The 27,427-nt window shown below is 42.9% G+C and overlaps 1 protein-coding gene across 7 annotated transcripts; it reads right to left on the minus strand.

Annotated features, from left to right (window-relative positions):
* Window positions 1–590: 590 nt before the first annotated feature.
* Window positions 591–26,983, minus strand: aak1a (AP2 associated kinase 1a). Of its 7 annotated transcripts, none has more exons than XM_078285150.1 (19): window positions 26,646–26,983; window positions 21,359–21,477; window positions 20,477–20,585; window positions 19,206–19,348; window positions 18,873–18,994; window positions 18,698–18,779; window positions 18,422–18,554; window positions 18,175–18,278; window positions 17,621–17,700; window positions 17,371–17,534; window positions 16,196–16,392; window positions 15,132–15,356; window positions 14,309–14,496; window positions 13,787–13,980; window positions 13,622–13,690; window positions 13,114–13,209; window positions 10,978–11,082; window positions 10,627–10,731; window positions 591–3,467 (listed from the first exon to the last, which is right to left on the minus strand). In XM_078285150.1, the coding sequence occupies exons 1-19, from the start codon at window positions 26,716–26,718 to the stop codon at window positions 2,608–2,610; spliced, it is 3,168 nt and encodes a 1,055-aa protein (XP_078141276.1). In that variant the 5' UTR covers window positions 26,719–26,983; the 3' UTR covers window positions 591–2,607. The 7 variants fall into 7 exon arrangements, with proteins under 7 accessions (XP_078141276.1, XP_078141275.1, XP_078141273.1 ...); XM_078285149.1 differs by having other exon boundaries at window positions 13,622–13,687; window positions 26,062–26,983; XM_078285147.1 differs by having other exon boundaries at window positions 26,062–26,983.
* Between the last annotated feature and the right edge of the window lie 444 nt (window positions 26,984–27,427).

Below are 27,427 nucleotides of genomic sequence, written 5' to 3' on the forward strand. Positions count from 1 at the left end.
TTGAATTCTTATCCTATTTTAATCAATGCAGTGATATTTAATATGTTTCTACTGTTACTGTCTTACTCACAATGACTGTAATTTTACACATTTGTTTTGTTCAGCTAAAAATGAGCTGTGTCTTTTGTAGAGATCAGTTCAAGCAAATCTTTCAATATTAGATGACTTATCAAATTCCTTTAAGTAGTGTGCAAAATGCGCAGAGCAGGGCAGGTCAGACTTTGGTGACAAAGGCCAGAAGGAGGAGTCGTTATGATCTTGTACAGTAGCCTACATGGTTTCTATTAATTCAAAATAACTCCCAAGCCTACTGGCCCTCTAGTGGTGCCTGAATCACATTAAATCATTCACAACTAACCTAATGACCAAGGAGATAAATTATGCCCAGCCACCAGCCAAGTGCTGTTCAGTCTTGGTTGTGTGTGGTACGTTTGTCTACTTTACCAGATACTTTGATATGCTAACAACCCGCCTCTGTTCAATTCTACAAAGCAATTTGGCTGGTAAAATATTTAAAGTCTCAGTTGAGTTGTGGAATCCACCAGTCAGTCAGTCACAGTGATGCTGAATAACTGCAAAAACGGCAAAAATTTGTTTTACATTCATTTAATATTTTTTATAACATACAACATGGTTTTCAAAGGCAAGCTTTGCAGCATGACTCAAGTATTTCGATATGAGTGCCTTCAGTTTCAGCATCTGAAGCTGTTGAATCCTCCATAAGTTTCCTATTCAACACTGCGGTCGAAATACATTTTGTATAAACCTCATACAGCTGTGTTATCATCAAAACACATTCTTGAGAGAATCCTGACTGTGTCAGTGACTTCAACCTTCATTTGTACAGGTTGGATGAGAAAAGTGAACATTTATAAAAGATTGTACACTTCAAGAAGAAAAAAATATTGATGATTTAAACAGAGGAATACATGAATTACACTTTGGGTTGAAGTAAATGTTGGTTCCCCTTTCTTAAATGTGCCAAGGAGGGAACTAACAAGTGCCTTATGATTTTACAAAGCACAAGGCAATACAATATTTTCCATATGGCTATGGAAACAAAGATAATTCAAAAGGAATGCCATGAACCAATCACCATTCAAGGACTCACTTACTAGAGAATACCACAATTACAATCCCTGACTGGAACTGTTATGTTAAGCACAAGTGCTGTAGATAGTCATGTGACTGAAGGAAAGCATTAAGTTACTAAAGGGCTTAACTATGCATGTATTTTCACTTTAGGTGCTTATCAGAGTTAATCACAGTTAGTACACATTCAGATTTTACAGAGATGTCCATAATAAAGGTAGACGAGGAGTTGAATGAAAAAAGGTCCTGGTGCATGTGCATATTGTAGACAGCAAAAGGAAGTTGTACATAATTGTACACCAGTATTTGGTGCTGATTGCAAGTGCTATAAAATGGTGGAGTAAATGCAGCAGTTAGGAGGGTAACAAAAGAGACAAAAGTGATGGTATAGGCTGCTTGCCGTGGGAGTAGGGGAGTAAGAGTGTAAGGTGTAACAAATAACATACTGCAGAGCAGAGAGAACAAAGAAAAGTGAGGACTACATGTATATAACAGAGGAAGTATTATACTGTATTCTGCATGACTAGCATTTACGTATATAACTTGCATGTTACATGGAATAAACATTGATATCCCATGTTCATGGACAGGACAGTGACCACAAACATAACAATACACATGACAAAAAGGCAAACATTTTGGATTGAAACAAAAAAGTAACATTTTTAATCATCATACATGGTTCTTTGAAATGTCTATGCATCGCTATCCAGCATCTGATTAATATATCAAACTATTAGAAATGACAGTACTACTGAGCGTTATGCTGTTTTTACCCTCCCCGCAAAGAGCTGCAAGGGTGCAAAACAATTGGTGGTCTTGGAGAACATAGGCTAAGTAAGGCAGTTTACACATTTCTTGTTTAATGTAATTACAGGTGAATTCCTCTGAACCACATTGAGACAAAAATCTCACAACGGTATTGACAAAAGACCAGGGGCAATATCACTATAGATGCTCTCTGTTCCTTTCAAGCTTTTGTGAAGTTGAGATCCTGTGACCTAAGCTGAGTACTTCTGACAACTAATACATCTGAGGAATGGGAGTCTTGTGAATGTGAATGTGGCGATGTCAGGCCAGATAATAGTTTCACAGTAAAGCTCAAATGACCAGGAAACAAAACTGCCAAAGCTGCAGATAATTTATTCAGTCCCTCACTGAGCAATATTTTAGAGCGGACAAGAAAACTGTAACTGAGGTAGGCAAGAAAACAAACAAATACTTGACCACCTCCTGTGTGTGCGTACCAAAGGATGCATGACAATTCTTAAGATATTAAAGGACGTGACAAGAAAAATAAAAGGCAACTGGGACTGATGTCAACTTCCTTACTCTACTGCAGCATTCACGTGTAATGATGACCTTGTACTACCAAAACTAATTTGAGCCAGTTAAGAATGAGATCCATGCAGGCCTGCAGTCCAGCCGCAGCGCTGGTGACAGCATGCAGTGTGCCTGTTATAGTTTGCATAATTTAGTGCCGCCGCTACTTACTGCCCTGATCTGTGCGCGCCTTCAGGGCTTTTCTTGAGGGGCCTTGAGGTGAAAGGGTGCAGAGACGAAGGGATCTACAGCTCTCACTTCTGAGGTCCATGAATGGAGAGGTCCAACAGGGACCGATCCCACGGCAGCTTGCCTGCCCACATTAGACACTACTCTATGGGCGGCTACAGGCTGCTGGGGCAGAGGTCCCTCAAAGTGTCGGGAATATTTGGCCAGAGCTTGCGGGCGGAACGGTTGCGGGGCGACCTGCCCCAAGACACCTTGTTCAGGGGTTACAGCGTGAGCTACAATTGGATGGGTGTATGAGGTCTTGGGCTGAGGGGACATGCTGGTGACTCCCGTGGCCTCCTTTCGTTTTCCAAAGGGAGCCTGCAGGAACACATCCAGCTGCTGTTCAGCTGCAATGGGGGCACGTGGAAATGGAGCGTTGGCAAAAACGTCGGCTGCGTCCTCTTGTGTGATCCGAAACGGCGCTTTGGAGAAGACATCCGGAACGACCGCTGTCCCCCTCGCTGACTCGGGTACCTGCTGGGAATGATTTGGAGTAGGTTGCTGGAAGGTAGGAGATGGTTGTGTCGGTAATGTGCTGGAGTGCGGTGGCGGTTGGAGGGGTAACTGAGGTCCTGGCTCTTCTTCATCCTCGGAGTCCAGCAGTAGAGGTCTGGAGCCGCTGCAGTCATGGGCCACCGCATCGCTCTCATCGGCTCCCCCGTCCTGCTGGTCTTCCTCCTGGGCTTCTTTCTCCTCCATTTCCTCCTCATCTTCGTCGCTGGAGTGAACACAGCCCTCATCTGCTCGAGAATCTCCTTCTGGAGGTTCAGTCTCTTGCCCCTCACCAAGCACAGTGTAGCCATTACTCTCCCCTTTCAGTTCTGCAGAAGAGAGCAGAGACACAAGAATACGTTTCAGAAATGAACAAAAACTAAATCGTCTGGCAGTTAACATCCAAATATTGTCACTAACGAGAAACTTCACCCTACTTGAATCATAAACATCTGAGGTCCAGCTGCCCGTTTAACTACCAGAGCATCAAACCCCAATCACAAACACATATGACCGATGGAACGTCTTTAACATCTGTAACCACTAAGGAATCAATAAGAATGGCCCAGCAGTGAGGAGCCAGCACAGGACAACAAACACAATACAGACATGTTCTACTCTGTACATAACAAGTTACACAGCACAGACAGGACTAGCCAGCTCTACTGCTACAACATGAAATAACCTTGTTTCCACAAATTGATTTCAGAACTGCAAAATCCTCTAAGCTTCACTCAACCATTACTCAAAAATAATGTCTTGTGTACTTTTGAGTCAAAAGAATCAACAGTGGCAGCAGTTTTGGTTTTGATTGGAATAGATTCTGCTGATGTACAAGGAGCTCAGAGGGAGTGAGAAGGTCTGTGGAAACAAGGAGCAAAAGCTTTCACTGGAGTCACAGCAGAAGTAGAGTTATGGACAGACAGGCGGACACAGAGGAGCAGAGACAGTCTTACCTCAGCAGTGTTGACAGCAGCTGTTAACTGGCAGCTCTTGGGAAGATGTTAGTTGCAGCCATTAAAAGAAAATACCAGTGTTTTTCACTTCTTGGGTCATTTCCTTCACCACACTATCATCTATTTTAAATCATCCGCAGCCCATTTCCCATTTTATGGGCTTTTCTATGTTATTTGAGCCGGGGTTCCTTTAATTGAAAGATTACTTACAGATTAGTGCCAACTACCAAAATAACAACAGCAGCACTGCTCATGTAAATGTGTAGAATACAAGTTTACAGGTATCAATTTAACACAGTCTATATTGGTGCTGCTTCACAAGCAGAAGCACTATTTATTCAGGAACTCAATGCCAGTTTCCAAAAGATGTTGCCTAAGAAGGATGACAAGGAGGTCTGTCAAAGGGATATTTGATGGAGTTTCAAACAGAATGGGATCATATGGGCAGTGGAAGGTAATGCAGTTTTAAATGACATGTCTCAGCATTGAAGAAGAAGTTGGGGAATGAGAGACGTAGGGGTAGAAGTAGAGGAATGAGAGGAGAAAACAAGAGGAACGAAAACCTCAAAAACACTGGTATTTTCCTTTAAATCTCAGGGCAGAGCTCAGTCAGCCAGAGGAAAGGACAGCTGAGCAAGTTCTGAGTAAAAGGGGTGATACACTTGGAAACTTTTGGGGCAATGTAAATGTGCAACACTTTCAGCAACAGACAACAAACTGAGGCACATAATCATACATCTATTCCAATTTTTACTGTCTACAAGATGTTCCTATTTAATTAAAGAACTAATGCTCAAGCACCTCACTGGGAACTGGTTCTCATCAGAGCTGCCCAAAAAGTTGACTTCTGTATCACTGCCTTAAAAAAAGGTGTAGGTCTTTGCTATCCCCTCTTTTACTTTCCTGCATGGAAACATATGCAAGTGTCTGATGATGTTGTACTTTCTAAGACGTGTAAACGTTTTTGGCACCCATATAATGATAAAGTTTTAAAAGCACTGAAATCTGTGCTGAAAACGGCTTAGCGGCTGCCATGAGGTCAGATTAGATGAACTGCAATCTAACTAATCTGGTTCCCCAGGGGAAGAGTAACCTACCAGCTAAAAAAAAAGATTTTGAAATAGAGGTTCCAAACAATCAACAAAGATAGCAGGCACATTCTCGTTTCAGTGTAAAAATATAATGTGACCCAAAGACCCAAAGAGACTGAAGTTACATTCACATTTATGAGTTTTATTCAATGTCCCTCTTTGTTTTGTTTTTTTTAAACTATTTTTCTCAATTCATAAAAATAGAAGTACACACTGGATAATAATTCTGCTTTGACATATGGACATTTGCTTCCAAATCATGTCAAACAGTTTGATATAACCAAAGTAATTATACCTGTCACCGTTTTAACCCAACCAACACAATAGGTACATTGGTTTCACACAGCAACACAAGTAAGACTCTACGGGCAAGGCTAGAACTCTACAGGATACAGCACTGTGGTGTCTAATAATAATGTTAAGCATTATTGTAGAATTGCATAGGTTAGCCACAAAAAAAAAATGCAAATGACATAACTGTACAACATTATTTGGAGAGAAAACAAACAAAAAAAAGCATAGTTTTATTGACCACGCAATTCTTATAGTATGGTCAATGTCTGTGACTAACCTTCACAATATGTGGCATTGGGGGGGAGGGGGGGAACAGATCAATTACTCATGTCACAAAAGAAAAACTTTAACTTAAAGCATATACTAATAGTGGCATCTCAGTGGAAATGTATTGTGTTATGATTTGTGCATTACATTTCCAAAATAAGGAAACAAGAGTTTTGCATTGACTGAATGTATTACGGGGAAACAGACAGCTCTGCTTCTGTTTGAATTTCAGTGTACTAACCGATATTCAGCATCTGAGGTGATATGGAGTTTAAAAGGAGACTTATGCCTGTGCAATGGACTTTCCCCTGGCTGGAGGCAAGCCAAAAGAAGAGGTAACACTTAGTGGGACTTCTACATTAAAGATGTAGTCCAACTAGCTGGCATTTCAGCCAATTCTAGCAATTGAGGATCATATGTAACGCTGATCCTCAAAGGAAAAGATGTCCATGTAATGTAGATTGTAAGAGTCACACAAGCCTCTACTTCTGATCAGCAGCCGATTGAGAGAGAACACTTAAGGAGGAGAAAGGGGCTACAGAGATATCAGGAAGTAAATTCCTTCATGAGCTCTGTTTTGCCGTCTCGTAGATGAGGAGGAAATCTATTCCTGTCATGCAACTTAAAACCAAATCACCAGCATTATGAAAAGAACTGGGATGGAGTGCTTAAAATACTTCCCCAGTGAGGTAAGTCACAAGCACAGAGTTGCACCTACAGATGAGGATAGCGAAAACAAAAGGACTAGCTCAATCCTAGACATGAATGGAGAGATAAGACAAAAGGACTTTGGACAAAAGAGAGGGACAACATCTTTGCACTCTTAAATACAGCTTCATAAAGAATACACAGAAATATTTTTTCTCTATAATATGTACTTATGAACTTTATATATTTCATATTGGTACTCACTCCAAACATTCGTTCTAAAGCACTATCAATAGTCACATTTATTCATACCATGATAGATGAAATGCCTTTAAATATTGAACACTTTAAAATCTACTTTTACCAGTGCTGACAAGGGGAAAATGAGGGAATTCAAACAGCGGTTTTATGTACAAAGGAGTTGTTCGGAATATCTTTTCAGAATGAAATGAATGTTACATTGGCCAAGCGACATCAAGGTGTGTGGTATGAATGGATTGGCTAGATAAGACAGAGGGGATGTGAATGGGAGAGGGAGACCATGTGCCGCGGGCACACAAGAAAAAGACATTATCACGTGAAGCTTGTCTGATAATACCTACACAAAACTACTGGACGAAACCTACACTGTACATCCTTCTCTCTGTAGTAGTACACTGCTAAAAATCTGCTCATCTTCACTGACCACTGACCCTGAGACCGGACCAACACATGGCATCGCTGGTACAACTTGAAACACAGAATAATGAAATATTTCCTTACTTTGGCATTGTTACAAGTCAAATAATTTCACTCCCTTTTATTTCTGCTGTGTCAATCTTGACAATGGGTCAAAGATAAAGATATGATGGTAAACCCATTCCCCTACACAAAAAGAGGCAATTTCAGCCCTATATAAAATGTAAATATACCATTGGTAGTCTTACCATGTGTTGTAGATAATGCTGAGGGTGATGATGTGCTGCCATGACCAAGGCAATGCAGCCAAATTAATCAATAAAATTCACATTGGCTTCACCAATTTTCATGATTTCAAGAGTTCATCACAACTGATAGATTCAGAGGGCAAATAATCACCTGCTCAATAGTCAGAATGAGGTCACAACCAACAGTTACGCTGAAATTGCATCTCTTACTGTATGTACAAAGTCAGCCTGAATAAATACCTGTTACACACATGGTTACTGATCTATCTGGGAGAAGCTACACAGATTTGACTGCCTTAAATGGCGCAGAACGCATGCGCACTGAGATCGCATCCCAACAAAACATTTGAAAAAAGCAGCCAAATTCCCCTGGGGGCTAGCATGGCAGTAAACCACAACAGTTTAAGAAAACTGACAAGATTGCCCAAGAATTACATTTTGTCATCATTGGTCAATCTTAGTTTACAGCCAAATTGGTTCAATCGGTGCCAACAGCTCTGAATGGTTCACTCAGGGTTCGTCTTTGCTTGGTCAATAGTTTTGCTACCTATAAGCCTACATTATATATGTTCAAAGCTTTCATAGGAAAGTGCATCAAATTATCCAGGAGGTCTAAAGCATTTCACTGCTCACTCTTTAGTCAGACCCCTGACACAAATGAGCGTGCCTGAAGGTGGCTTGTTTAAATAAAGCTTCAACCCTGAACAAGTGTACAAACACGGTGAACACAATGTAGCTGTGATCAAGCAAGGTAACGTGCATACAATGGAGGTTGATCACCATGGCAGTGCACTCAATGTGGGATGTTAATGGTAGTATGAGGAAAGCATGAGGAAGACCATGGTGTAGCCAGGACAGAAGCAGACGATGTGCTGAGGGGTTAATGTCAGATTGTTACCAGCATGGGAATGTCAACGGCCAGCAGAGATATTTGAAACCAGCTTTTCAGGCAAGTAGAGATGGAGTTCAGGCCGAGGAGGCACATAAAGAGAAATGTTCCACTGAACCAAGCTATGGTGGCTCCTCAGTTTCACTTTGTAAGGTGCTACATTAAGTGCCTCTGCTTCCCCCATCTCTATCCCCCTCCCCCCCGCCCCTTGTTACGATTGCACACTGCCCCTTCGACCTCTCCCAACCCCCTAGAGGTCGATGAGCTGATCCACCAGCAGAAGGGAGCGGGCCAAGTTGGGGATGCTGGACTCTGAACTGCCACTGTTGCTGCGCGAGTGACCACCTGAAATGTGCCAGAGAGAAAGAGACAGGGAGAGAGATGGACATGGAAAAGCCAAGGGAGGGTAAGAGTGTGAAAGACAAGCAAAAGAATAAGTAATATTAACACAGACGGTATGGAGAAAGAAAGGGCAAGGAGTTGATGAAGATGAGGGGAAAATGATGGTAGAGCAGAGAGATGTGCATGAGGAACAGGGGTAGGAAGAGAAAGAGAGACAGGCAGAGAGTGAGCTGGGGTAATCTTTATACAGCTGCATCATTATAGGGAGAGAGTAAGGGAATGTCATTCTAACATGCTACCTTTGGGAGGAGACTTCTATCGTTTTCAATCCTGCCCTGACTTGGAAGCATGAGATAATCTACAAAGAGCCAAACACCTGCAGAGTGGAGAATCCCTGGCAGTATGACACTAGAAACAAAGGAGAGAAAGCTCACTAATGTGAGAGCTTGATGGGATGAAAAGCCTTAATGTGACAAGCACACCCATACAAGATTTCTCACATCAACGGTCACAGAATGAGCTATGGTGTCAGGGCTTTTGAATGAGGGCCTGCGTCATTCATCTTTGATCAGCAGTTGTGTGAGCGGAGGAGAGTGTCTCGGAGTCTGGGCTTTAGCAGGTGTGAGTGCTCAGCTCTGGGTTCTGCTAACCTTACCTTGATTCGAGTTTTTGGAGATAAGCACAGGGATGGGGTCAAACTCGTCCTCAGTGCCCTTCTCCCCACCCGACATGAGGAAAGCAGAGTCTGCGGTGAAGGAAGAGGAAGTGAAGGAATGATGGATGGGGAAGGTTAACGCAGCCAAAGAGAGCAAAAAGAAAGGAGGATGCAAGTAGATTAAAAATAGATGTAGCCAGGGCAGTCACAGCATTTAAAGCCATGCATTTTATGTGGCTTTTGGCTCTTCTACAAATGAGTCAAGGGTCTGTTGAAGGTCTCAATACATGTGTCCAATGTCCATATAACATATTATATAGAAATATTTGTCCTCTGTGTCTGATCAGGCTCTCCGTGGTTTGGGAGGATCTGTGGTCTGCGATGGTTTGATTGGTCAAAACACCCAGCAGACATAAGGCTAGCTGTGGGGTGTTGCAGAGAGACAGTCTTACCAGAAGCTGTCTGACCAGGGGGCAGCGATACAGAGGCCAGCTCTTCCAGACAGGAGCCAGAGCCGGAGCCAGGAGGAGCAGAGGAGCAGGAGGAGGAGGGGAGAGCAGAGACAGACTGGGTTCCAGGAGTAGAAGGATGAGATAACAGATCGCAGCCCAGCAGAGAGTCCTCCCCAGCCAGAGGGTCTGAGTCAGGATGAAGCAAAGCCAGACGGACCAGGGGTCAGGAAGACAGGAAAGTAAAAAGAAGGCGCAGAAGAGAATGCATTTAGTTAGTTAGGCAGTTCACTGTTTTACCTCTGCTCACATAGGATCATCATCATAAAAAATGTATTGGTGAAAATGCCATTTTCTGTTAGTTCCCTCTGATGGAGCAGTTTCCCACAACAACAATATACTGTACCCACAGCATACAAGGTCAGAGCCAGGGGCAGCAGCTACGCTCTACTGCTCAGCAGTAGCTGTGGGTCCCCAGCCTACATTTTTGCCACAGGCAATGTCGATCATTACAGAAGCATGCAGATTGTGGGTGTATTTTGAGCAAGATCAGCATTGCTAATGAACAGTTTGTTCAATGTTTTCCTGTTTCACCCTCAAGAAAACCTCTGGCTCATGGTCCACAGCAATTGCACCAGACCCTAAGGCAATCGTTCAGTGCAGCTGCCTGCCATATTGAAGAGTGACAGGCCGGATAATTTGTGCCAAAGCCTTGTTGCCAGGACAGCTTGGTCTGGTATGATGGTGAGGGTTAATGATAAATGATGTTGTGCTTTCCACACCAAAAAATAACAACGTAATTGCAGTTGTAAAGCTTGTGGAAAACCGTCAAAACGGCAGTGATGGGTATCAACAAATGACATGGGGACCATGAGCTCAACTGGCTACAAGTTATTTTTTCTTTTCCATGGTCAAATGCTGCAAGGACGTATGTTGTTAATATTTCCCATTCTCTGGTGCGGAATGCTAACCTGGCATGCTGGTGGAGATGAGCTCTGGTTGGGCTGATGGATGTCGCTGGGCCTGGGGGGCTTCCAAACCAGGAATCAGGGAATCCACACACACCTCTGCGTTCGCTACACAGAAACAAGAGGAGGAAAGGATGGTAAGATAAAGAAATTATAAAAGGACACATTAAACAGGGGTTAAAGAGATGTGGGCCTTCCAGGCTCCTTTCTCCAGTAGGTCTTTCTGACTTCATGACCACAACAGTCATCACTCATAGGTAGAGAGAGGAAGAGGAGAAGGAAGGGAAGGAAGAAGACGCATGCAGAGGAAACGGGTAATTGTAGGGCAAAGCAGGGGACAAGAAGAGCCTGTACCATTGGTGGAGCTCTCTGCAGAGCTGCTGAAGGGGTCAGACAGGGGTAAGAGGTCAGGGAGCAGCAATGAAGTCTCTGGGGACTTCAATCCCTCAATCAGCTTCTCTGTGAGCGAGCCAGAGAGAGAGATGGAAGGAGGTAATGGATAGATGGCAAGAGAGAGAAACAAAATGAGGGAAGATTTTGCATTGACGAGTGGGAAGAGAGCAGAGAAGGAAAAGAGAGATATGAAAATCAGGCAGTGGGAGAAAATATTCCATCTCATCAAAATAAATGAGACTACCTTTGTGTTAGTAATAGGTCAGATGTAATAGATATCTAGTACCCTAAATGGCCTACATTTTTAAACAGGACGTAATATGGTTAGGAAACACAAAACCAGGATGTGATGTAACAACAAAGACCACCTTTTTGAACATTGACTTTCCATTCACAAATGACTCTTGAGAATCAGATGACTTGCAAGGTTAATAAAGCCATAACATTGTAATAAAATCAGTGTGGCATGAGTGTAGAAAGTTGGTTTATTAAATTCTGCCAACCACAGTCATACACTCCAAGATCAATTAGTGCAATGAAATCCCATGCTTTCAACGGACAAAACTCTGCTGACCTTTACCAGCAATGTTACCATGCCAAACCAAAATAAACTGAGATTGGAAAAACATTCCACTTGAAGAGTGTGAAAAACTCACAAACTGCAATAGCAAATCATTAGTTTAAGACAAACAAGCATTGACAATGAGTGTGCTTTTTCACAACAGACATACACTGCTCCACTGCACTGTCCCTTCCACATGCCACCCCTCTCAACTATTCATTTTTGGACCAGTGTTGACAGATGAGCAGAGGACATCCCTGTTAAGTCGGCTTTGCTCTGTGTGCCAGAAGCTTCATCACAGGCAAAGCATGAGGGTTGTTTTTAAGATATGCACCTCTCAAACAATCCCAAAACCTAGCTATTAGGCCATATTATTACTAATCAGGTTAAGTGGAAACCAGGTCCATGCATGTTATATGCTTCTCTCTGCAGCTCATACTTACAGGCGACTGCTATGGGGCAAAATATGGGAGAGATCTGATGCTGGGAATGTGTGGGCTCAGAAAATGGCACAGCAGATGTGACCTTTTGCCCCCTTCACTACAGGAAAGAGGTCAACACTGATGAAAAGCTGTTATAAATCCTAAAAGACAAAGAGCTAATTCCTCCTGTAAACTCAATGGAGAATGCATGGAATATTCAAAATGCAGTTTCACTGAACTGTATTTTCAAATATATAAATTCTTCTTTGAATTCCAATAGCGTCTTCCTTATCCCAATTGCGGCTTTGTGTCAATCTCCTGTCGACACAAAAACCTCCTGCTGCACATGAGCACGCTGAACAACTGTGCTGAAAACACTCAAAGCTCTCTCTGCCCCATCAGCAAAAGTCTGAATGTGTTTGCTTGTGCGTGGCCTATTTGAGTGAGTGAAACAGAGAGAGAGAGAGAGAGAGGCAGCTTAGGGAGGACAGAGAAGATTAACCACACCCTGATTATGTAACAGCCTCAACATTTTATCCTCAGAGTTCAGTCCCTATTCAGTAAATACACAGACAAGCGACGACTCCCCGGGTTAAAGAGCTAAGAAGCTCGCACTTGTGAAAGGGATAAAGGCTAAACTGAGGAAAGCATAAAAGGCCGGGTCAGCATTTAATTAGCAAACAACAGAGAGTGGCAACCTGGGCTGAAGATCTGATGCTAAACTTTACCCTTGTTCTAAGTGGCCCTTATAAGCAGGTACCTCCAGCAGTATGGCAATCCAATTAACAAAGGAGTATTTATCCTTGACGTTACCAGGCAACAGCGAAAGCACAGATCTGCAAATGAGATGCAATATAGCTGTAGCTACGGTGTCTATTCATGAAAACTGACAAGGAACCACTGTGAGGCTGTCTGCTATGTCAACAAGATACAAATGTGTAAAGATCAAAACCATAAAACTAGCCATCACAAATTAACCTCTGTTAAGGAAACTACCTATATAAATAAAGAAAGTGGCTCATAAGTCCTAAGAATATATTTGTTCAAGAGCTCAACATGTTAGTGGACCAAAGGCATGGTTCATATTGTTTCATGTGGAGACAAGAAAATTACCTGGGGTGTCAGAGAGGGAGAGGGCATTAAAAGGGTCCGGGACACTCAACAAGGCTGAACCTGCATCCAAACCCAGGATGTCAGTAGATCTTTCAGCTTAACATTGCACAGAGAATGAAAACAGGGAGAGAGGGAGAGAACAGAAGAAGGAACGTGAGAATGTGAAGAACAGAGGAAGAGAGAAGGTGGGACTACAGGAGACAGAGAGGACATAGGCTAAGGTATAACAACTCCAACAACTCATTAGAAGACACACAATACAGCACAGTGACTGGATTTCCCTGTCTGAAATAATTAAAGTGGCTCAGAGATTATTCAGAGAAATGTCCACTTGACAACTGTTACATCATCAAAGAGGAATGGAAGCTATGCATAGCAGAGGAAACCAAAAGCTGAATGTATATGTATAAAGCCTCCAGGGAAATATGTAGAGATAGTAGACAGTTGTTATACTGAGCAAAGAGACAGAAAACCAGCGAGGAAAAGATAATAATAATGACAGCCCTACCTGGGAAAGCATGGAGCCCTGGAATGAGATTTTCACTGGAGCCTGTGGCCTTCTCTCCTGGTTTAGCTGCTGTGCACAAAGAAAGCAAAGTAGTAAGTAGTTTTAGATCACAGGTTCATCTACCAATGCTGCAGGTACACCTATGCATTGGACTGGTGGTCTTACTTTCTGCTAGCTTTGCAAAGTCTTTGTTGAGTAGCTCCTCTGCTGTAAGCTTGGAGAAGTTGTCATCCCCAAAGGGGTTCCAGCTGGGCTGGGTGTTGGTGCCAGGAGGGGCTGATGGGCCACCACCCTCACCTGGCTGGTACACACTCTGCTGGGAGGAGCAGGGGGAGCCCGAAGGGGTGGTGCTGGCTGATCTACAGTACGCAGAGGCATAAACATACACAAGGTTAGGAGAGCACAACAGAATTTGATCATGGGTGTCATCATGCCTCAGTTAATTTTATGGATACTGGCCTACTGATGTATGCAAATAAGAGTGGATGAATAGTCCACAGAGTTATTTGTGGACTGAATGGAGGGATTCTTCCTGTGCTGGATTCTCTGGGCTATAAAAGGGTCATTTATTCTCCTTTGGGGTTCTCTGTCGTATGAATGGACTGTCTATTGCCCCGCTGAGCTCACTTAGTGCCATGAATGGACAGTTGATCCCTCAGATCATTGAGAGGAGTTAATTCCGCTCACTTGGACTTGTTGAGGCTAGCCTCGGCTGCAGCCGCCTGGAGTAGCTGGGTGGACTTGCTGACTGGGACCCCAAATACGGCACTGTGAGTGACATCGCTCAGGATGCGCCTGTGGCCACCCTTGGAGGCCATCTTCGGGGAGGAGGGGGGTGTCAGAGAGCCGACTTTATGGATTGCTCTGCTAGCAGTCTGTAGGAGGAGGGAAAAGACACAGAACGAAGATGAGGGACCATGCCCTTGATGCCAACAGAGAAGGTATCTGTTCACTGCATACAAAGATCCCAAGAAATCAGAGAAAAACCCAAATCAAAACAAAAAAAACCAAGATGATGTTTCTCAAGATGATGGCTTAACAATTCCTCCAAAACCACAAGGTTATGAAAACAGAATGAGAAAAAAGTAATGAACAAGGGAAGAATAGATCCCAGTAGAAAGAGATCAGGCAGAAACAGAAAAACCCAATGATTCAAGAGTTCAACAAACCATTAAGCCTAGGCTTTCTCAAAATATATAGTATTGTCAACCAAGTATGAAATAATAATTTTGATTAGTTGAAAGAAATGGCGCAAAGAAGTAGATGATTTTGTCATCAAGGCAGCAATGATCTGGTCTTTCTAATCCTTGGACAGTAAATCCCCACAGGAAGCATAATTATATGAGAGTTCACAATCCTGAATTTAATATATTCTGTGAGAGATCAATACCACTTTCCCAGTGCAAAAGAAGAGAAAAACGTAAAAATCTGGATGCGATTCATTAGAGAGGAGCCGGTAAGCAACCCTGATCCAAAGAGCAGCAGACGGCAGCGTGCGTAGGGAGGTTACCGTGGCCTCTGGGTCAGCTGCAGGGCCAACGGCTGCAGACTCCGGGATGGGAGTCAGATGGGGAGCTGCAGGTTCATGGATGGGGGCTATGAACACTGCAGGGCTGGCTGGCTGCTGCTGCAGGTTAACAACTGGAGGAACAGGCTTAGCTTTGGACTGCAGTAGGGCAGATGCCTGAGAAGCTGAATGCTGCTGCTGCTGGTGGAGGCTCTGTACCAGCTGATGCTACACAGGAATACCACACAGCCAATGATGAGGAAGGCCAAGTTGCCATTAATAGTTTGGCCCAGTTTATCATGATTTATTGCTCTTTGACAAGCACAGCAGTCTTTTATGGAATTATTTTTAGGGCTTATTTTCTACCTTATTTGACGGGAGAGAGAGAGATAGAGAGAGAGAGAGATAGAGATAGAGAGACAGAGAGAGAGAAAGAAAGACAGAGAGAGAGAGAGAGAAAGAAAGAGAGAGACGGAGAGAGAAAGAAAGAAGAGGGAGGGAGGGCGAGAAAAGATGACGCGACATAGGTCAACAGCTGCTCACAAACCCAATGTTATGAATACATAGTCTGCTGAGATCCAGAGCACCACAAATGCACAGGTCTGGTCTAGTATTCTAACTATGCCGACTGTAGCAGCAAGTTTGAGCAGACAGGATTTGAAATGAGACCAGAAACAAGCTTATGCAAAAACAATAACAGAGGGAATGATCAAGGGTGGAATAAACTGTCACTGTTAATTCATGGATTAATGGATAATGAAATTACATTCAAGAAGATATTTAAATTAAATATGAGTAGTTAATTAAAGACCAACACTGAAAACCTCAAACAAAAATCCTAGAAATTTAATTTTACAGTCTGAGCCCCAAGGTAAACCTCAGATGTCACAGTCAAAAATGTATGAAGTGCGCAGTTTGTAGACAGGGAAATGGGTTTTAAAAAAAAAAAAACACAGACACAGACACAGACACAGACACACACACACACACACACAGACAGACAATACTGCGAAATAACAATTTCATTATTTCTCAGACAAAATCCCATGTTCTGCCAGGCTGCCCACCTGCTGGTTGGTCTGTTGTTGTGGGCTAAAGAAGGCTGGGGCTTGTTGCTGTTTCATGAAGAGCTGCTGATGCTGGGGTGTGGCCTGTGGCTGCACGTTGGCGGTCTGAGCTGGCTGGGGTGCAGCCTGTGCAGCGGGAGCCTGCTGAGCAGGTTGGACAGCAGCAGCAGCCGGAGGTGGGACACCGATCCCAACACCTGGCAGGGAGCAAAGAGGATGAATGGCTGCCTTCTTGGGTTAAAATTGATAGCACAAAAGAGAAGCCAACAGAACTATCATTTATCACATCAAATCTGTAAAATGTTTTCCACTATGCCACCACATTTCTGATAACTTGATCAAAAGCTTAGCATTCACCAACAATACCAAGGATTCTTTCAACAGACAGTAGCTATGGTTCCATCAAACTGTCAATTTACACAAACTCTTGAAATGTTGCAAAACATAAAATGCGAATCACGCGTGCTTCCATCAGCTTAGTTGAAACAAATATATTAAAAAACACATCCACAAGAAAAATGGAAAGAGTCTTTCAAGAATTGATTAGTATTGGGCAAGCTGATAATTTTCTTTTGTGTTAGCTAATGTTTTGCCATATTTCCTGCTTTAATCCACAGACAAAAACAAAGAACTGCACTCTGCAATATTCTAATGTACCAACTAATAGCCATACAAGCACAATGGACTCCTTATACATGGGAGCGACAGTGGGTATGACATTTCTGGGAGGTCGTGGTGACGAAATTTAATCAAATTTCACTGTTCCTTTAACCCATTTTAATTTGATACATTATAAATAAAAAAAATATTTGGATGGAAACCCAGCTAGTGAGTGAGTCAGAAGAAAATTGTAAAAAAAAAAAAGTATGGCACTGTAATTAACAGTAAAATCGTCCTCCATGTCTTTTTACAAGTAGGCCACAGACTGGATGGTCCTGCGAGACTGTGGGTGTCAAAGGCTCATTAAAAGACAATTAAAAGCGTTGGGCTAACTGAACCACTGGGATTACAAGGCCTTGCTATTTCAGCCAAATGCTTGAGCTCAGTACAAGGTGTCTGTTCCTAGGAGTATACTGTTACCAGGAGTCACCACATACTCAGGCTTCTATCACCACTTAGTGAGGCACTAATGGTTTTAGCCTTGAAACACAGACTTAGCACAGAGCAGCCCTTACCCATAGCCTGGGATGCTCCTGCAGCCACATTAGGCCTCTTGCGTGGGGTAAGAGCTGGCTGGATGGGCAGAATGCCTGATATAGGCTGGGGCTGGGCCTGGCCAGCCTTGGGCCGCTGCCGAGGTGCAATCGAGGTTTCCGTGGTGGGAACGGGGTCAGTGAGTCTGACGGAGGGAAAGGAGAGTAGAGGCCAAGTCATATTACAGATTGTTATTGATAACGGTACTCAAATGCTTTGCTCGTCACTCACCTGGCTTTGGTTTGACTCTTTTTGGCCACAGCTTCACTGGCTCTGATAGGCTCGGGAAGTTTTGCAGGAATGGGCGAATTCTAAGACGGTAAGAAGTTGCAATTTTCAGATGAGAAGGCATAATCAAACCAGAGTTTAACTTTTTAAAACTTATATCAGTGAGGTAGTAAGAAATATTTTAAGCATCATAGCTGCAGCTTCCACGGATGCACCTTTAATGCCCACTTTAATGCTGCTTTGTGGGCGAGGTGGGAAATGTGCTGAATCAGAAGACTGAGTGCTGATGTAGCTATGTCAATACATTAGAAAGGGCCCTGGGGGAATGGAAGGCAGCCAACTGGCAAAGCCAGAAAGTTTAGCTTCTATCCAATGTCATTTTGTTCTAGACTGTTGTTTCTTTGCAAAACAATGAGATGCAATTAAAGACGCTTTATGTGAGGTACTTTACAAGGCTTCACTGTGCTAATAAAAAGTACATATTTAACACCAGCCCTACAGTATATTCTCTTTATGTACTCCTGTCAATCCTGTCGCCATAGACAACGGTGACTTACATGTACATTTTGGACCGGACATTCTCGTCGAACCAGCTTAAAGGCAAAGTAGGATACTTGGTAGATATCTGGTCTCTTGTCTGGGTCAGGTTCCAGCATGTATCCTGAGAAAACAACATGGACAGGGTTGTTTAGAAGCAGACACACACAAAAAAAAAAAATCACATTCAAGCCCAACTGCACACACACACCATACACATGCACAAAGTAGGACAGTGAGTATATTCTGGGGAACAAGGTTACTCACTGATGAGGCAGTGCATGTCCTGGGAGTAGCGGGAGTTGTCTGGGATAGTGAAGCTGCCATCACAGATAGCCACTTGGCTCTCCCCAAAGGGCAACGTGAAGTAGCACAGCTTATAGAGCAGACAACCCATGGCCTGCACACACAAGAAGAGAACATAAACACACATAAAATAGCCTCGACTCCAGCAAGTCAGTGCTTACTAATACACGTCATTATCATGGTGACATAATATGATCCTATAATCATCATAACATGATGATTAACAGTCCATCTCACCCAAATGTCCGCCTTAGTCGTGATGACCATGCCACCATAGAGGTTGACCATCTCTGGAGCACGGTATGACAGAGTAGTGTACCTGTACAATTAATGGTAGACATAAATGAGTTTCTAAATTTTAGTTAAAGAAAAGAATATGAGTTTCAGTCTCAATGTTGTCAGGAACCCTCACTTTTTGATTTCCTCCTCCACCACCGGCACCCCCTCTGTCTGAGGGTTTTGGAAGCGGTTGGTGGCACTCCCGAAGTCACAGAGCACGTAGTGTCCCCGGTCGTGCAGAAGAATATTCTCTACCTACATGGAGAAGAGATGAGGAGACTGATCAGGGCTGGTAGAGCAAGAGCTGAACAAGAACGTCACAATACATTTCCATCAGATAATTAGCGTGGCCCACAATCTGATGGCTGATTGTGCACCACGCTAATTATCTGCCATGACTTATAGATGGATCATAACGGATTAGTAGTTAGTACATGCATATTTGGACATGTATTGGGAGACGTGCCTTGAGATCTCGATGGATGATTGGAGTCTTGCACTGGTGGAGGCGGGCTACAGCCTCGCACGTGTCACAGAAGATCTGCAACACCTCGGCCTCGGTGAAGCCCGTCTGTAGCCGCTGGTTCATTAGGTTAACTACCTGTCCGCCTACAGAAAACACAAAAGGTCAACTGAGAGTCCACAAAGGTCAGCTGACATTCAAGGACAAAGGTTAACTGAGAGTCCATGACTAATGACTACTGCTATGCCTCTATGAAAGGCATGATATTTAAAAAGGAAAGTAGTTTTGTTCACTTTTTGGCTCATTTTGCACCTCTGTTTTACATATTCATAAGTCATTTCCCATTGCGTGACTTTAGATTACAGCCTGCTTCCTCTCTCACTTTTTGTTTGTATTTTGAAAATGGCTGATGCGCACAGCAGTTCTGAGGACGATGAGCCTTCAAAACAAAGACTAAAAGTACACCAAACTGTGGCTACACTTAAAGGAAAATCACAGTAATGTAACATGCACGCTATGCAAGATCAACCTGACTTTCTACAGTAGAATAACAAGCATGCTTGAGCATCTGAGAAGGAAACATCCCTGTGCGGAAGAAGGCAGAGCTGTTGTGTTAATGTAAACTCTTACATCAGCACAATGTTAGCATTGGTGCTAATAGCATGAGATAACTTTAGATGCAATATTTATATTATGAAATGTTAAGAAATCATCATTAATGTTTACGCAAAAGACTATTGTTGTGAACAGTGCTATCTTAAGTTAATGTTGGCTAAAGTGCAGCAGCAGTAACAATACTTTCTATGACCTGGCGTGATGATGATGTTACGATGACGCGGTTTAGGTTTCTTCTTGATCTGATTGATTAATCAAGAATAATCCTCAGATTAAAAGATTATCAAAATAATCGTTGTTGAAGCCCTGGTTATAACAACCACAACTGTGTTCAGCTGATACCTAAAAGGTGCCAAATAAAATTCACAAGTATCAATTCCATTGCCACCTCTATCCTTCCTGCAGTGCACTTTGATTCAAATCCTGCTTGACTGGGAACTTGTTTATTAACGTTATTTCCTGGTAGGAACAATGAAGCTATTTCTACAAGTAACACCACTCAGTTTTGCATTGACTGAATTATGAGTTCAGTTGACTAGGATGGCTGTCAGCTGGATATCTGATAGAGCTTCAAACTGAGCAGGATCCAGTGAATAAGAGAATGTAATGGAACTCTGAATTCAATAGAGACAGGAAGGGATAGAGGAGCGTAGATATACCTCGGCAGAAGTCCATTAAGATTAGGACTTCCCACACATCGCCAGCTCCAACTGAAGTTATGCTGGAGTCCAGGAAACCGACTATGTTTCTGTGGCCCACCAAGTCCCTCTGTGTAAACAAACACATAGAGTTGGGTTAACATAGCACACAATGGGAGATGCGGCTTTCTTTAGATTTTGGTTTTTACAATCCTAAAACATTTGGCTAAGTAAATGAATAAATACATCCATGTGTGTTACTATTCAGTCTATTTTTATCTGTAGAGAGCTGCTGAGTCAGTGCCAAAGGGCTGGGAGTAATAATGATAACCATCCTGTAATAGTCTTGCCCCCCCAGGGTGTGGCTCCAGGAACTGGTTGGCTTCCCTTACAGTAAAGGTCTTAAGTTAGGAAATGGATGGGTGAGAGAGTTCACAAGTGCAAAGGTGCCAACTCAACATTTTCAGCAGAATTCACCATGTTTAAGAGTGAATGAGTCACTACCAACCCTTGAGCTCCTTCTTCCTTCCTGGTATCGTCCCCAGTCACCTGGTATTGTTAACCTACTTAAAATACCTAGGAGTTCCAGGTGTGTGGGGTTTGTCACACTGGGATGACACAGTTTAGAAAATCAAAGCAAGTATTTGAATGTCAATTCAGTATACTTCTCTGTGACCAATAATTGTCCTGATGCAGTAAATCCCACCCACCTGGTACTCCAAGCAGGTCAAAACTAATGCTAAGAATTGTCTGCAAATACTTTTTGATCCATGTCTGATTGTCACCATCTCTCTCAACAATAAGACAATCCACTCTCTCCTACAACACCAACTCCAAGTAGTGGCAAACATAATTGTGGATTTGCCTACAGCACTTCACTTGGAGTCAGATGCCTGTACTCACCATAATCTGAATCTCCAGTTTGCAGATCTGCAGATCGTGTTCATTGTTAACGTACATCCTCTTGAGTGCACAACGCAACCCCTGGTGAGTCCGCACCAAGAAAACAATGGCAAAACCTCCTGCAAGACAGAGAAAGACAGACAGAGAGAAGGAGAAAAGAGAATGAACACGCATTTTATTTCAGAAGTCAAATAGCAATTGAATACATAACCAGAACTACAATCTCATAGAAAGTGGTTCCATTGTACTTCTGGAGTCTCACCTAAGGCTGAAACTTACTGCATGCCATGCTGCACATGGTGTTTTTTTGTATGTAAAGTGATATAGTATACCGTCTATGTCCCCTTGCACTACTGTCCCTATTGCACTCCGTCCCTGTACCATGTTGTGTGCTAGTATGCTCAATGTTTTATGGTACTGCAGCAATGTGACCAAGACAAATTCCTGTACATTTATTATATATGGCAAATAAGGTAATTCTGATTTCTGCAAATGAACAGCAACATGAGATGACATTAGTCTATGATCTGTTCTGAAAGACTCTTCAAGCCAAAAGTCCCTCAGCTGCACTTTGAGCCTGGCAATTCAGAGACTGATTCTAAATCCTGGCAGCTCACAAGGCTGATAGATATAAGAATGGTTTTGCGGAGGCCTATTCCAATCTGACCATTACTGCATCAAAACAAAACGCAGCTCTCAGTCAAACAAACATATACATATACATTCCCAGTCAAACACAAACTCATCGCCTGGCAAGAATGGTGTTGCGGTAGGGGAAGGAATGCTACAGTGGAATGTGTGCTGAGTGAAAGGCTGGTTGACACACCAGCAAGAGGAGCTCGAAATAGCACCATGTGAGTCAGCAGTTGTGCTGAGGGGAAGGATGCAAGAAGTGAAGAAACTGACACAGGACACAGAAAGTGTGATTGAACTCATCATCCCACCTTTGGTCACACAGTGTTGGCACACAAGGGAGCCCAAACGATGGCTGTCTCCATCCATGGTAACTCATATCCATGACAACACCCAGTATACACTGGTTCTTTTCTAAATTCTTAACAACCACACAAATTAATGAAATAGCTATTTTTGAACAATGCAATAGCATTTATACCTAAGGCTCATGTCTCAGTACAGTACAGTGCAAACTGTACTGTACAAATGCTGGATTTGAAAAGACAAATTGTTTTGGTTCCACTGCATTGAACTGTGGGCCTGTTGCGTGTGGACAGTCTGCTTCATAATCCACACTATACCGATGTGCATCAAAACTAGTCAAAGGACTACTCTACTGTCTTCACCGACTTTTAGATATGGACTAGCCCCAGCTTTCACTTATCTCATAGGACTGACATCAAGTTGGTTCTCTCTCTAGATTTGAAGTCCGCAGCATGTAGCACTTTAACAACATACATTAGCACATGCCAACTTTTACAGTAAAAGAGGTCTGAATTCTGTTTTAGTCCCTCTCCAGGCGCCGCTACCAGCCCTCCTGTTCACTGTTTATCTCTCTCTCTCCCTCTCTGTCCTCCCATCAGCTTGTGTTAATGCCAAGCACTGGGCTGAGTCATCCAGCTGGCATCACTAAGCCAAGGACAGTTCCACGTGACCGGTCTGTTTGAGGTTTGGTTAGGACTGCCTTGAGCTACTTAAGTGTGAGCTGTGCAATGAAAGAAATGAATGGAGCACAAAGGGCGGATGGGAGTCAGCATTTTGAATAGGCCTTAATGGCACGGTAAATACAGCAGGCTCGGACTACCTTGAAATCATACCGGTTTCAGGGTTGTCACCAGTATGTGACTAGGTGGTGCTGGGCCACCATTGATGATATCACATTATACTTTTACTGAAGTCATCAGTGGTAGATTAGGCCTAACTGATTGAAAATTTCACAATGAGGTGAAAAAAGAAATCACACACTGTGCTGCGCCAATGGTACACAGTATGAGAAGAACACTTTTTGCTGCAGTAATAAGAGTGTTACGACATGAACAGTGATGTGCTTGAGAAGTGTGGCTCAATTAGGACAATATCAAATAGACCAAGGTTATATCTTAAATCAGAATACACAGTAGTAGGAAGAAGCACACTTCATGAGCACATGAGGAGTAGGCCTCGTGTGGATGTGTGTCTGTGCGTGTGTGTGTGTGTGGTCCCCTCAGAGCTCACACTGCTGAGTCCCTGCTGTTTCACACTGTCTAATCTGAGTTGCATGTAAGAAATTAGAAGGATTAGCTGCCTTCTTAAGCAACATCCAGCAGTGGTCTGCATTCTCACCAGACAGAATGGCCAAACAACAGTAAGTATAGCTACAAATAGCCACTGTCCCTTGACGTAACTGACTGTCAGGATTATACCACTCGAGCTCATGCACACAGACTCAAGCAAATGCACACAAAAATACACCTTCAGGCGTTGTTACAAGAAGTGCAGTGATTGGTTCAATGTTGGGTCACAATTTGTCATCAGTAAAATGGAACTTACGTAATCACCATATAGGCCATGGCCTTCTATAAATGTCCACAGGCTACTACATTGTTTACAAACATGCTCACTGCAAGACTACACCATGCTGCACTGACAGCAAGAGATACTACTGCCATCGTCTCATCTACTGTAGACAAATTAACATGGGATATCCAGTGTTAGCTTATGCAAGTTTGTGCATAGAAAATGGGATGCTTTTCTTTTTTCTTTTTTTTTTTTACAAATAAGGTAATTGTTTTTTCCAAACACACTCACTGGAGCTCTGTCTTGCATAGTCTAACAGCAGCAACTGGGGAGACATCCTCCCTTACAATGCCACCCATACAGCTCCAGAGAGGGCTAATGTTACCAGCAGTAATTCTATATGGCCAGAAGAAAACCCATCTTGTTGATAGTGAGGAAAGAAAGCTGTGTCACTGAAAATCCTCATAGACTAAGGGCTGAGAACAAATCACAAACACCTAACCTAGGCCCAACCATCTCAATTAATGACTACAAAAAATAAAAAGACATGATTCCAAAGCATTTACCTCTATGCCATTAGCTATGAGAGACTATGTCCCTCTGACCGCTGTTTGCCTGTGTATTGTGAAAACTCTGTTTAGGACAGCTAAAGGCCACAGAGATCAACAATGACAACATACAGCAGACGTGAAAACAAACACAATTTCCGAATGGAATAGCCGCCCGGCAGATAGCAACAAATAGCCTAGACTGCAACCAAAACCATCTGAATAAATAGGCCTAGCCACACTGGAGTGAGTCAGTATCGCAAGCAGGAGGTCCGCCGCCAGGGCAAGAAAATATGATCTGTATAAAAACATTCCAACTACCATTTTATGTGAGATGTGTAATTTGGGGGAAAGATTAACCCGGTGCTACAAAGTCTAGGCTAACAATTATCAATCTCTCAAATGATGCTTCTCTCAAGCTAATGTCTGCATCAAGGCCTAACGGTTTCCAGAACTGATAAGGAAAACACAAATTAAGTGCTACCCTCTCAGCTTCAGGTGATGGAGGCCCAAAATGAAAAAAATCCACTTTTATCATGGAATCTGTTTGCAAGGTAGGAGGGGAGAGTGGATGAATACCCATTCATAAAGGCATGGTGTGGCCCAACAGATGGTGCCCATCCATACTACTGATGAATTAATCACTCTTTGTCCATCCATTATTTAGTAACAGGCGCTCTTAACTGATAGAGCATGGCAGACACTCATGGCAGAGACAGACGACCAGTGGGTAACCTCTTACCCTTATTAACAACAGTGTTTGGAACACTGGCAATGTTGTGGTAAAATGTTCAGTAGGAATGTTCACAAAGACTAACTTTAAAGCTAATGTCTCAATCATAATATTAATCTCAAACATGTTTTTCACTTGAACCACATCACCATTTTGGATCTAGACAGGCAGATAATCAAAATGCATGATTGGCCAGTAAGATCAGTACAGAAAAGTGAGGGCCCCAACCTAATATGAATGCTCCATCTTGTCACGAGGTCATCTTTTTTACAAGTATGTTGCTCCAGATCCTAATGACCTTTTCCCCTAGCTAACAAATGCATTAGAAGAAGCAAAGGCTTATCCAAACTTATGAAATGTAGGGTACATTTGTGATTTGTTACTCCCTCTGTAAATATCAAGACAGATGACTCAGCATGGTGTTGGTTCCTTACAACACAGCAGGCAATCCAGTTATACCATGCTCCTCCCAGCCTTGAGGTATGGAGTGCAATAATGTAATGAGATGGCAACCTGAACAAACTGTTGTAATCTGACTACATGGTGATTCACTGAATGATACATCCACACTTGAATTTTCAGCTTTTAAGAGAGTCTGATTGGGACTAGGCTAGCTTGCATGCCAATGAAGAAGACAAACTGCAATAACAGAGAGATGCAGACAACTTGTCTACAGCAATCCGAGGTGGTCACAAGTGCCTCAAGTAACTACAACAGCTGCTACAGCCTTGTCCTATAAATCTTGACCACTGACCAAGTCAAGACCTTTCTCATCAAGGAAGGAAAATCAAGGTAGCATCATTATGTTAGTGTTGTAGCTGGGCTAGGCCATAGCCCCTCCAAGAATAGGCCCGTCGTTTACTGTTCTGTTCGTCTTCATAGCCATGTGGGCCACTTTGAGATGTTTGCTCGTACATCTAGTTAAAACTGGTTGTGTGAAATGTGCATAATTCACACGAGATATAGTTCACCTTCAGCGACAATTTCCTCGACGGTCACTTGATAACGTCCAATGGAAAAGACCCGTCCAATGAAGCTGCCACCGCCGCCAGAACCACCGCCTCCTCCACCGGCTCCAGAACCAGGCCCAGAACTCACAAGTTCCCGACGTGAATCAAAAAATTTCTTCATTTCTCCGATGTTTTCCAAAGCACAGTCAATGCCCAATTTATTAGTCTTGTAACAACGACAAGTCCTGGATGTAGCTAGTTGCTGTTGGTTGTGGTGCTGGTGTCAGCAGGCTGCGATGCTAACGCTTTAGCAGTTACTAAATAATTGAATGAACGCTACTAGCTAGCTTCCAGCTAAATGCTAGTTAGCTGGACCTCAAAATATTCCAAACACTGCTGACCAATGTTACTTAACTCATGGTTTTCGTAACGGACAGCAGGCTGAGTCAAATAATGTTGATATTTGATCAGAATAAGATAATGTCCATGCGGAAGTCACCGCTTTCCACACTCAACCGACAGGAGCCAGCCTGTGAGGTGAGGCTGGGAAACCCTAGTTAGCCTTTAGCTTAGCTAGCTAGCTAGCTAGCTAACCAGCTACGTACGGTGACAGCTGTCAGTTGATGATAGACTGGCAGCCAGGCAGGTCCTTAGTGTCCCATGTAGCTTATTACACATCTCCACTGCTTTCTTCCACACGGAATGGTATTTAGTCCATCGGCTCTTCTACTTGTTTGTAAGAAGCTAATTATGTTGAATCTCCAGTCCTTTTGACACGTCCTGCAAAGCTGTAACAAGGCTGGTCCGCTAATGATGCGGCTACAAAGAGAGTAGATAGCGAGAAGAGTCCTCTATGAGAAGCTTCACTTCGGAGCTCCGTCCTGCTGGATTTCAATTGATTTGATTGGTCAAATGGACTACGACTTCCTGTCAGTCTTACTGTAGTCCCTGTCTTTGTCGCAATCAGCTCAGTGTCAGTGTGACACTACTGTGTTGTTCTCCAAGTTAGAGAGCTTCGGATCAGAAAATTAACGCCCCCTTTGAGAGACAGACATACCTTGGCAGCTCATTCATTCATTCATTTCATTGAGGAGGACATCCAGCGCTGAAGAGCTACTGTCTTAAATGGTGATTTTTTTTTATTTTATTAAATCCTTTTTCATCCTCACTTCAAGAGCAAAGCTGCCTTTTAACTTTTGTTAATGTTTGCATTTTGACAAATTCACAAGCTTGAATTGAAGAGATCAAACTAAACAAACGAAATGGCCATTCAGTCTGAATATCAGACTACATCAATCCATCATGTCAAGCAAAATCAAGAACAGGTTTTTTTCCAGATTCAGATTTCAGAAAAATATAATATAGTATAGGCTGATATAATATAATA

The sequence above is a fragment of the Centroberyx gerrardi genome, chromosome 8 (genome assembly GCF_048128805.1).
Source record: "Centroberyx gerrardi isolate f3 chromosome 8, fCenGer3.hap1.cur.20231027, whole genome shotgun sequence".
Lineage (NCBI taxonomy): Eukaryota > Metazoa > Chordata > Actinopteri > Beryciformes > Berycidae > Centroberyx > Centroberyx gerrardi.

Excerpts from the sequence above, each read along its gene's own strand:
- aak1a (XM_078285147.1), bottom strand. The coding sequence starts at position 26,221 with ATGAAGAAATTTTTTGATTCACGTCGGGAACTTGTGAGTTCTGGGCCT. Across the intron at positions 16,393-17,370 it reads AGGAGCATCCCAGGCTATGG|GTGTTGGGATCGGTGTCCCA; the intron begins GTAAGGGCTGCT and ends GCTCCCTGCCAG. Across the intron at positions 13,981-14,308 it reads GCTAGCCTCAACAAGTCCAA|ATCAGCCAGCACCACCCCTT; the intron begins GTGAGCGGAATT and ends TGCGTACTGTAG.